The sequence below is a fragment of the Megascapheus bottae genome, chromosome 1, assembly GCF_031878675.1.
Source record: "Megascapheus bottae isolate mThoBot1 chromosome 1, mThoBot2.hap1, whole genome shotgun sequence".
Taxonomy (NCBI): domain Eukaryota; kingdom Metazoa; phylum Chordata; class Mammalia; order Rodentia; family Geomyidae; genus Megascapheus; species Megascapheus bottae.
In genome coordinates this window covers 73,576,034-73,589,706 of record NC_143509.1, presented here as the reverse complement: position 1 = coordinate 73,589,706, position 13,673 = coordinate 73,576,034, and the positions used below count along the sequence as shown (strand labels likewise).

The window sequence follows — 13,673 nt, the reverse complement described above, 5'->3', positions numbered from 1 at the left end:
TGATTTTTGAAATGATGCTGATATCTTGTTAAAAACAACAACAACAAAAACTAAGTCTAGTTTGGCGTGGTGGCTCATGCCTGTAATCCTAGCTACTCAGGCGGCTGAGATCTGAGGATCAAGGTTCAAAGCCAACCCGGGCCACTAAAGACCGTGAGACTCTTTTCTCCAATTAACAACTAGAAATGGGGAAATGGGGCTGAGACTCAAGGGTTAGGGCGGTAGCCTTGAGCTGAAGAGCTCAGGGATAGTGCCCAGGCCAGGAGTTCAAGCCCCATAACCCACAAAAAAAGAAACCAAACAGAATAAAACAAAAAACCTAAGTCTTTGACACATGTTGACACATCCCAAAGTAGAGATGATATGTATTGAATGTTTCTAATATAGAGCTTTGGGGTTAATTGTTACCTTGAGATGTTTTCTCAGCCATTACTTTCCAAACTATCAAGGCTGAAAATTTAGCTTAATTTTTTTCCAGCCCATCACTGGCCAGTCATGTTATAAAATACAATGAAAATAAATTCCTACAAAAGTGAAATCAAAATATGTAAAATAGAAAGATAATTTTAAATGATCATTTTATTACCAAGGCTATGAAACTTTATACAAATTTCTCATTTAATTTTTAGTTTCTGGGCCTATCTCCTTACAGACTTTGTGGCAAACCCTTAATAAATCATCATTGGTTTTTGGCTACCCTTTGGATTAACTCTGGTCATATCTATGCTGACAGGTAATTAAGGCTGAAAAAACACTGGCTTGCACAAACTGCAGCCTTTAAAAAGGAAAAGAAATTTCAGTTCATTCACCTCTAGTTACTTTCAAAGAGTTTAGACAGAGTTGTATAACATAAGCATTTTAAAAAATTAGATAAATAGGATCACCACATTTCTCCCATCTGATACCAATAAGGTGAATGCTAAAAATGTTACTTTTACTACTAAAGTGATTGGATAGATATTCACATACTGAATATAAAGTAAAACTCAAGATGTCAAATGATAAAGAGAAAGAAAGACATTTTCAATCCTATTCCTTATACCATAATATGATTTGCTAATTATTTAGGTTGCTTAAGACCATTGGCTTCTTGTCCAATATCCTGTTTTAGGGCAATCACAACGACTATTGTTAACATTCTTGTATTCCAAGTAACCAATGTTCCAAAGAAGTCATTCTCCTACCAGTTGAGGCATGCCAAGCCAAGTTTTTTGCTAGTTAATTTGGAGATGGAGTCTTGTGCCCAGGCTGGCTGTAAACTCTGTCTTCTGACCCTTGCTCTGCTAGGGTATTAGGTATACTCATTGGAACCTAGCTTGTCTTTCTGAAAACTTAAACCTAGTTTACATTTCTGATCTCAAAACCTTGTGATGGCTAATATCTGAGGATAAGAAGTAGACCTTAGAATTTGCCTATGATAGAGACTGTTGATCAAAGTCATAAAGCACCAATATTCATGGACTAGTTTTTACTCATTGATTAACAAGCATCATTTTTTATATTTTTATTGTAATTAATAAAAGGGTTGCATGATATTTGCCAGATAGGAGGTGCATTAATTCACATACATTGATGCCCTTTCACATGTCTTGGTACCCATTACAACAAGCATCATTTTTTTTCATTCCTTTTGAATGTGTTCTATAAAGGTTACTTTATTATCACTCAAGGTTTTTTGGCAAGGGAATTCAAATCCCAAGTTGATAATTATGAAATTTACAGAAAATAATCCTCCTAATGTAGAATTTATAGAAAAATTATCCAGCAAAGGTAAATAATTAAATAGAGATGCTTTTGACTGAAAGATAGTTGCAGATTATTGTAGTAGCTAGATAAATAGATCCAATCAGTTGTGCTAATTATTGGGGGCTTTAATGTTTTAAAATATCCCTTCCCTATTCTTGTTTGTTTGTACTGTTGTACCCAAGTATTTGCTTTTGTATCTTTTTTTTTTTTGCATGAAGGAACTTGTGAGGTCAAATTCAGAAAGCTGAGCCTCCTTATTCATCAGTTTAGTTTATATAAACTTTCGCTTGTTATTCTCTCTGCCATCTTTAAGTCATAATCTAAAATACTGATTTTAAAAATCTTTGACTTATTTTTCCACTTCTCTTTCTTACTATAATAATTCATCAGAATGATGTCGCTAATGGTATGATTTAGGCCTTCTATGGGGATTATCTTCTCTTTTTCAGGCAAACAGAGTTACTATAACAACAGTGAGTCAGATTTTAGATGCTGGTGAAGATGTTTTTTTTTCAAGGACTTGCTGAAGGTACTAACGGTGCCTTTGTCACATAAGCACAGTTTTGAATTGTAAAGAAGCATGACAAGGAACAATTTTCCTTTTATGTTAGTTGCAGTGGTAGACAGAATGCATGGGAATAAATGGTGGAAAGAATTTGCTTTGACTCACTGTGTCATGGACTTCAGTGATGGAGTCAATCGACTCTTACTGATGCCAGGTGTGACGCTTCTGATCATCCCGGTGGAGGGAGCACACGGCTGAGGAGGCCTTTGCCTAATGATTCACAAGGACTGGCAATCAGGTATAACTCTCAAAACTCTGTGCCTTGTGACTTATTTTCTCCAGGTAGGCCTCACCATACAATATCTCCTCCCTAAATAACATCTTCTGGGAATTACATTCCATACATAAGCTTCTTAGAAATATTTTATCTTCAAAGAGTAACACTTCCCTAGATTACACCATTCATACAGTGTTTACTTCTCTCATAGTTTTATTCATTGTGGATTCCTCTGAAATAAGGAGAGAATCCTGGGCTTTCTATATGTTGTTTCTATAACCACAGAAATGTAGCAAGATGTTATCTCCTATTCTAGACATTGTCAAAGCCTCGATGATAAAGAATACCTGGGAAGATTTAAATCAGAATGTTTACCTACAGTTGGTGAGGTATGGCTAAGGGCCAAACACCATGTGTAGCTGGAGCTCTTTCAATTCCATTCTCTAGAGAACAGCCAGCCATGCAGGGTACATTTTCAGCTCCCTGTTCACATGTCAAACTCTCTTTGCTGAAGCTCTGGTGTGTTGGGTAAAACATTCCTTACTTTCTGAAAAGCTACATTGAAAATAAATAAAGAAAAAGAACCCAACTCTACTTTTTTCCCCTCTCTTCTTGCTTCCAGTATTCCAGATTACATTGTTTAATCATACTAAGAGTCTTACCCATTCTTCATAGGGTCCCCAAACTAAGATTCTGATAGACAGGTTCCCACCTCAGAGAAGTAAGTAACAGCCAAGCAGAAATATCTGGTCACCATCCCTGAACTGCTCAAGAGAAATGTCTAAGGAGTGGAATTTATTGGTCTCTAAGACAGTCAGTCACCTTTTGGGAAAACTTCTGTATGCATCCTTTAAAGAGTACTAACTTCCATTGTTTCTTTGGTTAAAACTCTTTGGGGAAAACTGTACATGTCCCTTGGTGTTTGTATGTGCTATGTTTGTAAGTTGAGCATGCTCAAAAGCGTTAGTCTTCCCTGTTAACCTTTGAACATCTGCTCCTCAATCTTCAGCTAAACATGTCAAAAATGTGCATACCATCATGTCTTCTTGAGCTATATGATTCTGAACCGAGTATCCATGAGAATGAGTACCTTTAACTGAGCGTGTTCAGGAATGTGCCTGCCCTTAAAGTGCTTTCTTACGTGAACGTGTGAGGGCTCCCTGAATAAAACCTTCATATTTCCTTTACTTTAGGAGAGCACTGCTTTGGAAATAATTCCCATTCTCTCCCACCTGCTTCAGGTAATACATCTTAACTTTAACAAATCTCTTTTATTCCTTCACAGGGCTTATGTATGGTTTTGTACTCAACAAGGCCATTAGGCAGTTACAACAGCTCTTTCTAAATCACAGTGACCATGCACTCACAGAAAGAAAACTAGATGGAGGGAAACAAAGCAATAAGCTAGGAAGCATATTAGTCAGTTGGAATCATCTAATGCCATCAAAGACAACTTGGGATCTAGACAACATAAACCAAAAGGGACATGGAGCAGAAGTGATAAGCTTTTGAAAGGAACATAGATTGGAAGGGGTATAGAGGGATTCTGAAACATTTCATGCTCATCTGTTTCTACAAATAGGAAAGCTGCAGTATACATAGCCAAACATCTCCGATGTACATTATTTATATTTGCACAGATAGGCAATGTTTCCCTAAAATACTATTTCATTTAACTAAGGAGCTGGATTTTCTGTCAGTATCTCCTTGGTTTATTAGTAGACTATCTAGCTCTCCTTTGACAGGTCAATAGCTTGCTACCTTGCAAGCTGCAGTTGTCTGTCTATTGAAAGTGGCCCCATTTCAGAGGCAGCCTGGAGCTGACAGACATATTGTGAGGGTCATGCTTCTTCAGCATCGACATCTGGAGATGCCATCACATGCCTCTGGCAGCAAAGCACTGAGAAAATCAGGCAGTGGACCGTACTTCCTTACCCTTAGGCTGCAAGGCACAAGCTCCAGCAATGGGAGGATTAAAAAGCCTCTCAATTTAAAAAGACAGGGGGAGAGGAGTGTGGGCTGCATGCACAGTTTATAAATAGACATTGCCCAAGGCTCTAAGGCAGGCTGATGATGAGTTGTTGTTTAGTAAATCTTCCTCCTTAAGGATGCTATTATCAGAGACCATTTCAACCTCCCCGTTTCATTTTGTCTTTTGGAGGAGGTTTGGGCTTTCATCAACTCAGCCCCGGTGGATGTAGGGATAAGCTTCAACATTTGGAGTCACTTTTACATGGAGCACAAAGATGATGACAATGAAGACGTCTCCTTTGCCAAATGGATGAGCAGCTTCTGGGGTCACAGCTGGAGAGAAGAGGATGAGAGTGGACTTCGGAAACAGCGCCGGCCACGAGGGTTCAGCTACAGAAAAACCTCTTTGCCTTGCCCAGTGAGTTGCTATTATCTAACCGGGGAGTGCAATAAAGGAGGGAAGGAAGTCTTCTAGGAAATGGTCAGAAAAAAAGTACCTTGATTAAAAATTATCATAGCCACAGAATCCCTTTTATCTTTTCTTGAAGGCTTTGCATTTTTATCTAATAGGTACTGCTTTCTTCCTTAGTAATTTAGGTTATCTTTAATTGCTCTTCACAGATCCTGATAAGCCTGGAATAATCCCACTGAATGACAGAACTCAAGCTAAAAGAACCTGGATGTTCTAGTTTTTCCTCATATTGTGGTTAGCGTGTGTGTGTGTGTGTGTGTGTGTGTGTGTGTGTGTGTGTGTGTGTGTGTAGGTGTGTGTTCTGTTGTGAGTCAACGTATGACTTTTGTTGGTCTTATTGCAATACTGGAAATAGCTTCACTGGTTCCTGGATCTCTCTAAAATCAGAGGTTATACATAATAAATCACTCTTTGATTCGTTTGATATACTTTTCCTTCTGGTATTGGCTTAATTTGCTAATGACAGGAGCCAGAATCCTACTCTTCTAGCCTTGTGACCACATGGCAGGCAGAGTGGCAGGGGTCTGGGGGGCAAGATGTAAACAGCAAGCTTCAGGGAGGGGAGTGAAGGGGCTGGCCAGGCACGGGCTCAGCAGGAGTACTAGAGCATTCTTTCTACTTAGCTGTGGTGCCAGAAGGTTCTACAGTAGACCTTGATGGGTCAATGAGTCTTAACCAACGTGACCTTTATGGTTGTCCTCCCATCCCTGCCCTCGAGTTATGTAGTTCATTTTTGACATAATGTACATTGGACAGAACCATTGCATTTGCTTACCCTCCCTCCCTCCATCCCAGTGCCCTCCTTTTGTTGCCATCCCTCTCACCCCCAACAGAACACATTTCAGGTTCCTGGTATTTATTTTGCTAATGGTTTATTAGCTGTTTAGAGGAATTACACCGCAGACTCCCTCCCTAAACATTCCATCCTTTAGTCAATTTGTTTTTGTGTATAGATGCATAGAACCCTGTTTTCTTTTTCTTAAAATCGCAAAAAGTCATTTTTTTAATTTGTGGCACAAGTACTTTGAACCCCTTTGGTAAGTAATACAGTCACATAAAAGACAAAGTCAGACCAGTGGCATCCAAGTACTCTGTACATGTTTTCATGAATGCTGTATTTTATCTCTAATATCTCTCTAATATGAGGGAAAGTATGCACCATGTGTCTGATCCCGACTTACTTCATTTAACATATTATTTTTTTCTAGGTCCATCTATTTCTCTGAAAATTATGTGCTATTCTAATAAAATATATATGTATACACACATATACATATATCACATTTTCTTGATGTAGGCTATTTCCAAGATTTGGCTAATGTGAAAAGTGCAGCAGTGAACATGGATGTGAAAGTGTCTTTGTTGTATACTAACTTGAAATATTCTGAGTAGATGCCAAGAGGGGATTGCTGGTTTAGTGTAATTCCATGTTTACTTTCTTGAGCAATCTCCATACAACCTTCCAGAGTAGTTGCATTAGTTTACATTTGTACTGGATTCTCCATATCAACAACACATTTTATAGCTATCAGTCTTTGATTCCTGCATTTATTTTTGTAGAAGACTTTTAAAATAAAAGTTACAATTTGACCGAGTTAAGCAGAGACAAAAACCCACTACAGAATACAAATTAGGACAGAAAGGTGGTAAAGGCAGTGTTCTGATTTGAATTGTTCATTTCTTTGGTCCTTGTTCTCTATTTATATAATATGATGTATTTACAAAATAAATCATTACTTGCACCTTTATCTTTCTCTGTCTCCACAGTATGCTTTATTTTTCTTTAATTTAGAAATCAGAATAATTTTGTTTATGGTTTTTATTTTCTGCTTTGAAATTAATGAAATTAACTTCAAAGAAGCACTTCATCTTACCTTTATCTCTGTTTCCCAACAGCGCCAATTTAAAAAACTTCCTTTTCTCAATTTACTAATAATCTATATTCTATAATATTACATTCATGGGAAGGATTTCCTCTCCTTGTCTATTTTTAAGTATTTAAAGTAGATAGAGCAAGCTTTAAAAGAAAATAAAAGAAGAGAGAAAAAGCAGTGACATAGGGTCTTCATGGAGCGGGAGCCCAAAGATCAGAGTTGTTTTGTGGATGTTCTTAATTTGCCTTTATTAGTCTCATAATTCACTTGAAAACATAGAGATGGAGCATTTAACATAATTATTGGACATGCTCTTTGTTCCAGGCATTGTGCCAGCTGCAATAGGATTGGTCAGGTAGCAAGCAATAAAGCTAGTCTCGAGTTGCCCTGCTCAATATTTTAACCAGTTGATGCTGATATGTCTCACTGTAGCAGAAATCTTTGATTAGTCAACATGATAATGCATAGTTAGTGTTATATAGGCATCTTGCCTGTGTTGTCATATTATACAAACTGTTTTGTAATTTTTTTCTATACTTCTAGTTTCCTGTACTTCCCAAAGTTACATCGTCTGACAACCACCCTAGAAGGCATTCTCACGAGGACCCGAAATTCCAAAGCCATCCTCATCTGCGGTACTACAGAAAATATTCAATGGATGGATCACCCAGGGAAACAGTGGGGTCAAAAGAGCAACCTCACTCCCAAATTCAGGAATTTTCAGAGTCTTCTAAACATCAACTGTACTTCAAGGCCAAACGTTCTGTCACTTTGGTACGTAACAGAACTGTTGAAAACTTAAGTCATTGTAAGAAAGGAAGCACAATGGTTTTTACAATGCTAATGCTTAAAGATAGAACTGACTTCTTCATTCATAACTAGAAATGAATGCTTTGAAAATGATATTATTATGATAATTGAGTTAAAATGAAATACTTTTTTGCATCAGTTTTTAAGGAGTTTATTAAAATATATCTTAATACAAAATAAAAATGTCAACATATACATTTTTTTTGATCAATCATGGGGCTTGAACTCTGGGCCTGGACTCAGCCCCTGAGCTCTTCAGCTCAAGGTTACCACCCTACCATGAAGAGCCACCACTTCTGGGATTTTTGGGGGTTAGTTGGAGATAAGACTCTCACCGACTTTCCTGTCCAGTCTGGCTTTGAACCACCATCCTCAGATCTCAGCCTCCTGTGTAGCTAGGATTACAGGCGTCAACATATATAAATTCTTTTAAAGCTTTTTCCTATTTAATAACCAACAATTTTCTAGGGATAATGCATTAAAAAGTAGAGTTTGTCAGAAAATTTACAAATGTAGATGTGGTATTCCTAAAGTATTAGCAACCCATCTCAGGATGCTAAAATGTGTGGATGCCCAAATCTTTTCTGTAAATTGGTATTGTATGTTTATATAATCTGCCTCCAAATACTTTAAGTCAGCTATAAATTATTTCTAAGAGTTCATATACTGTGAATGTTATGTAAATAATTGTCATATATGCTCTTTAGGGATTAGTGATGATAAAAGTCTGTACATTGTTATCACTGATACTTTTCTTTTTCCTGGATGAATGTTTCTGATTTTTCTCTTAGTTGAACTTACAGGTGCAGACCTCATCCACAGAGGGCTAATTATACTGTAGGTTTGAAGCCCTGGGTGGCTTAGCATTTACTATTCAGCCTAGACCCTTAGTTTTCCTTCCCCAGCCTCCCAAGTGCTAAGGTTATAGCATATACCATTTCAGCTGACCAAAGGGCTTCCTTTTGATATTAAATGACCCAAGTGAATTATTATTCTATTTTAACCAATCCTGGGTCTTGAACTCCTAGCCTGAGCACTGTCTTTGGGCTTTCTCAAGGATAGAACTCTACCACTTGAGCCACAGCACCACTTCTGGCTTTTTCTATGTATGTGGTACCAAGAAATTGAACCCAGGTCTTTGTGCATTCTAGGCAAGCACACTACCACTAGGCCAAACTCCAGCAGAGTGAATTGTTTTGATAGTTTCCCATTCTGTTTCCAAGCAATAAAATAAGAAAATATATTTCAGATCAGTATTGATAATGATTTCCCAGGTAGTTCTTATTGTCAATAAGGAAAACCCAAATTGGAAATAATTATCATGTCATTCTTTTCCTTCTTATGGTATTCTTAAAATTATTAAAGACACTCTTGGCTAGGCATTGGTGGTTCACATCTATAGTCCTAGCTACCCAGGGGGCTGAAATCTGAGATCACGGTTCAAAACTATCCCAGGCAGATAAGTAGGTGAGATTCTTATTGCCAATTAAACCCTAAAATTCAGAATCAAAGCTGTGCCTCAAGTGGTTGAGTTCTAGTTTTGATCCCAAAAGCTCAAGGCCAGAGCCTAAGCCCTGAGTTGGAGTCCCATGATTTGAACACACGAAAGGTATTCACGACAGCTGATCAGTTGTATACAAAAGATGAGTTTATTGAAAATTCATTTGGCAGCACATTGACAAGCTTGATATAATTTTTAAGTTTCTCTTAATGTATTTCCCAGATTCATTGTGTGTTCTACTTTGTGATTTTAGCTATTGCAAGAAGAAATGAAGCAATCTGGTTTAAAATAAAAACATGCAACCAATTCTAGAGTAACATACCCAAACTTGCCACTGTTGATATAGCCACTTAGAGGGGTTAAAATAAGGTGGAGGCATAAAGATTAAAAAAATCTTTTTGGTGCTTAAAAATAGCAATGTTCATAGATATGACTACCACATTGAAAAACATGATTTTTCCTATGTAATTCCTTTAAAAGGTACTTCTGAATATCAAAACTAAATAGTTCTGTATGATATCATTCTATTGTAGTTATCAGCAAACTTCATTACCAGCTTTACTTTCTTATTTCCTTTTGTGCTTATTATCGATAGTCTCTGTCTCCATTGACCTAGTTGGAGTATCCCAAAGGTACACATTATTTAGTGATATGCCTCCCGATGCTGTAAAAACAGTGTGTGTTTAATAAACTCAGACCACAAATGTAGATATCCTTCCCCACAGCCTAATCAACATGATGGGGAATGCTGATTTGGATGGCTGTCACTTCTCAACATTTCAACTCTTTGCACAACTCTCACCTTAAAATCTAGTGCAAATCAAACTATTCATTTAATTCAATAAGAAGTTTAAAATCATGAACATGTGATCTCATTTTCCAAATTGCAAATCTTCAGGAGACAATTTTATTGTATTGTGGAATTACATCCCTTTGTTCATCAGAAATGGATAGTCACAGCCATGTATAGGTTAAGCTTCTTTTCTAGCTTAGATGTCATGCCCAATCCCCTCTATTTTCTCTGTGTGACCCAAATCTTTAGAAAAATACATTTGGTGTATGCTAATTATTGCCAGAATCAAGCTGCAGAAATCAGCAACATGATCAGGACGTTTTTTTCCCCACATCTCATTGTTGAGAGAAACATAGGGAATGGGTAAAAACTCTGCGTTTCTACTCTTTCTTCTCTTCTCTTTCAGGGACCTGAGAGCAGAAAAGAAGAAAACGAAGGCGAACACCTGAAGATGGAAATGAAGACCTCTCAGAAGGTGGATGAAAGAAGGAGATTCATGGAGGAAGAACACCCAGAAGCATACATGCCACCCCTGGCTAAGAAAGGGACCAAATAATACTTTGTTTCTTGACAGATCCCATTGGTAGTTTGAGTTCAGGGGTCAGGATGGCCGCTGTTAAAGGGTATGTGCAGAGACTGAAGGTCTGACTGAAGTGGGCTGTCAGATGGTAACCTTCATATGCTATTGACTTCTGTCATCCTACTTGAGAGTGTAATCTGATTTCCTGCCCTTTTGTAGGAATGAAAAAGTATTAAGGATTCAATTTCTGAAAAGGTAAAGTATGATCACTTAAAAAAATCATCCATACATCTTCATCAACTCGTCTTCCACACAAGTTTCTCAAATTATCCCAAATCAAGGCCATTGGTATGGTTCTGTAAGTTTACTTTCTTATTAGACACAATAATGTAAGTATGTCTAGTGGCCGTCACTTAATGATAACTGATACTTACCATGCCTAATACTACTTTGTATGTGTCAATTCATGACTAAAGTAAACCTACTACTCTGAAGTAGGACTTTGTGTTATTCATTGTTAAGCAAAATAAGTGTAGAGTGTGCTAGTTATCTGTCTTGTAAGTGTGACAGAATGACCGACTTAAGAGGAGAAAGATTTGAATTGCAGGCACAATGGTGGATTAGAAGCTTCCTCCAATTAACACCATGGTTGAGGAGGTAAAAAAGAAGTGACTGTATTCCGAAGAAAAGGAAAGAATAAAGAACATTGGAAATTATGAGAGATAAAAAGCAAGAAAGCACAAACAAATAGGAAAACTACGTAGAGAAAAGTAGGAAACATTCAGCTCTAGCTCCTCAAGAGTATGTGGGTGAGTTGTTGGGGGCCAGTTATTGCCACAGCTACAACCACAAGGTAAGCCATGCAAACCTGGAGACAACACACCAGAGATGGAGCTGCAGGGTTAGTTCATGGCTGCCATAAGCCTCAGCCAGTGGAGGAATTTGGTGTGACAGTGGCTCCCCCTGGTGGTAGAGAAGTATTGGAGACAAGGCTGGCTTGTTGCTCATAACTTAGTGTTGTACAGCCAGGTGTCATCTTAAGACAGTGACTATTTTAAGACTAAGCTGTTCTTGAAGCTTGATCCAAGAATGGTCAAATGGCAAAAACAAGGATATATTCACAGCTCAGGAAACCTGGAGATATTCTGTCACAGCGTTTGAATAAAGTCATAATAGGTTTATTTGGGGTTTTTTGACATGGATCTGCTAGAGTTTAAGCAGCACTTCAGGTAGAAGAGAAGAATGGATACTAAGTCCACTGTCTGTGGCAAGAGTGAGCTCCATTGCTAAATGAGCTGGCATGTTGCTCACCTTCTGAAGCTGCCTTTCTGCTGCATGGAGTTTGCTGCAGGGAGATAAATTGCTAAATGAGACCTAAATGCCCCGACACTGGTAGGTCGACTGCCAGATTCTCTTGAGTTTCCTCCTCCAGTGCAGAACTCAATGCCTTCTTTCCTTCCTCTAATCTCTGGTGCACTTGGAAACCAGCACTAGTTTTGATGCTTGCCGCCTCCCATGGGTACTAACTTGAGGGTCTGTGGAGCAATTGGGAACCTACCTAACAGGCTGAGAAACTCATGGGGTCCTCATTGACTTCAAAATGCTACTAAAATCAATGCATCCTGGCTGCTGAACTTTGACTCGCACAGTCCTCAATTCCAACACTCTGCCAGCCTGAACAGTAGCAACTCCCCACCCCCCTCAGTGGTGCTTAGGGTTGGCACCTGTGGCCTGAATGCATGGATCAATGTTTGACTGAGATAAATTGCCACACCAATGGTGAGAAACTATGCCTCAGTGATTACTAAGTCCTGCCCAAACAATGAGAATAATTCGACTGATAAATGATTAAATCTTCCAACCAATCACGTGGTCTCAGGTATACACACTTTAGTTCATAAACACAAACATAAAAAACAAAGCAATAATATGAACATAATACGGGAAATATAAACACAACCACATACACATAAAAACTTATGACTCTCCTTCGGTGAAGAAGAAATAAAAATGGCCTATAGACACATGAAGAAGTGTTTGACATCTCTGGTCATAAAAGAAATGCAAATCAAAACAACTCTAAGATTCTACCTCACTCCAGTTAGAATGGCCAGGATCAAGAAATCTAATAACAACAGATGCTGGAGGGGATGTGGCCAGGAGGGATCACTACTACACTGTTGGTGGGAGTGCAAACTCATTCAACCACTATGGAAAGCAGTATGGCAGTTCCTCAAAAGACTAAACATAGAGCTCCCCTATGACCCAGCAATTCCACTACTTGGCATTTACCCAATCGTCCAGAAACAAGGGCATACTAAATCCACTAGCACAATGGTGTTCATTGCAGCATTTGCTATTTACCATAGCAAAGATATGGAACCAACCCAGATGTCCTTCAGTTGATGAATGGATCAACAAGATGTGGTATTTATACACAATGGAATTCTATGCTGCTGTCAGAAAGAACGACATTGCCCCATTTGTAAGGAAATGGAAAGACTTAGAAAAAATCATATTAAGTGAAGTAAGCCAGAGTCAAAGGAACATAGGCTCAATAGTCTCCCTCATTTGTCATAATCAGTAGAAACCTTGGGCTCTCCTAACAGACATTTACAATAGAATAAAATCTAGAGATATTAGGCCAAATAGTATGACACTAAATGTAAGGACCTCCAGGATAAGGAAATAAAAGCCATATAATGAGTGACTGTTGTCCTTAATGTACTATGTAATCTCTCATCTCTTTTGCCATCCCTTGATTATCTCATATTGTTACAATATTTCACCTTGTTATCTGATATATTTTATCTGTGCTTAGTTATTTGAAATTGGATAGGGAAGAGGGGAAATCAAGATAAGCAGGGGGGATGGTGGGAGGGAAATGGGGACCATGTCATTAGAAAGGGTATCAATGTTTGTGAAGTTATGTACTTTCTATCTGGTGAATATAATGTAACCCTTCTATTAACCACAATAAAAAACCTTATGACTCTATAGACATAATGTTTCACTACATTGATTAATACATATCTATGATATACAAACCCTTAGTCTAATTTTGATTATGTTCTAAAAATTAAGAGCCTGTGATTGTATATAGAGATTCCCTTCTTGAATACTTGTTTGTTAAACACATCATTTGAAATATGATGTAAAAATAAATGTTAATAAATTCTTTAAAAAATTAGCTATAATAAACTC

The 13,673-nt window shown here is 37.9% G+C and overlaps 1 protein-coding gene across 1 annotated transcript; it reads left to right on the top strand.

Moving 5' to 3' along the window:
• The first annotated feature begins 4,486 nt into the window (after positions 1-4,486).
• Positions 4,487-10,963, top strand: Lnp1 (leukemia NUP98 fusion partner 1). The gene is made up of 3 exons (XM_090332627.1): positions 4,487-4,917; positions 7,389-7,619; positions 10,356-10,963. Exons 1-3 carry the CDS (start codon positions 4,762-4,764, stop codon positions 10,503-10,505), a joined length of 537 nt encoding a protein of 178 aa, XP_090188753.1. The 5' UTR covers positions 4,487-4,761; the 3' UTR covers positions 10,506-10,963.
• Positions 10,964-13,673: the final 2,710 nt, after the last annotated feature.

Bases quoted from the DNA above. Each gene is read 5' to 3' on its own strand.
- Lnp1 (XM_090332627.1), top strand. From the start codon at position 4,762: ATGGAGCACAAAGATGATGACAATGAAGACGTCTCCTTTGCCAAATGG. The intron at 4,918-7,388 runs GTGAGTTGCTAT...CTATACTTCTAG, and splicing joins AAACCTCTTTGCCTTGCCCA to TTTCCTGTACTTCCCAAAGT. The intron at 7,620-10,355 runs GTACGTAACAGA...CTTCTCTTTCAG, and splicing joins CCAAACGTTCTGTCACTTTG to GGACCTGAGAGCAGAAAAGA.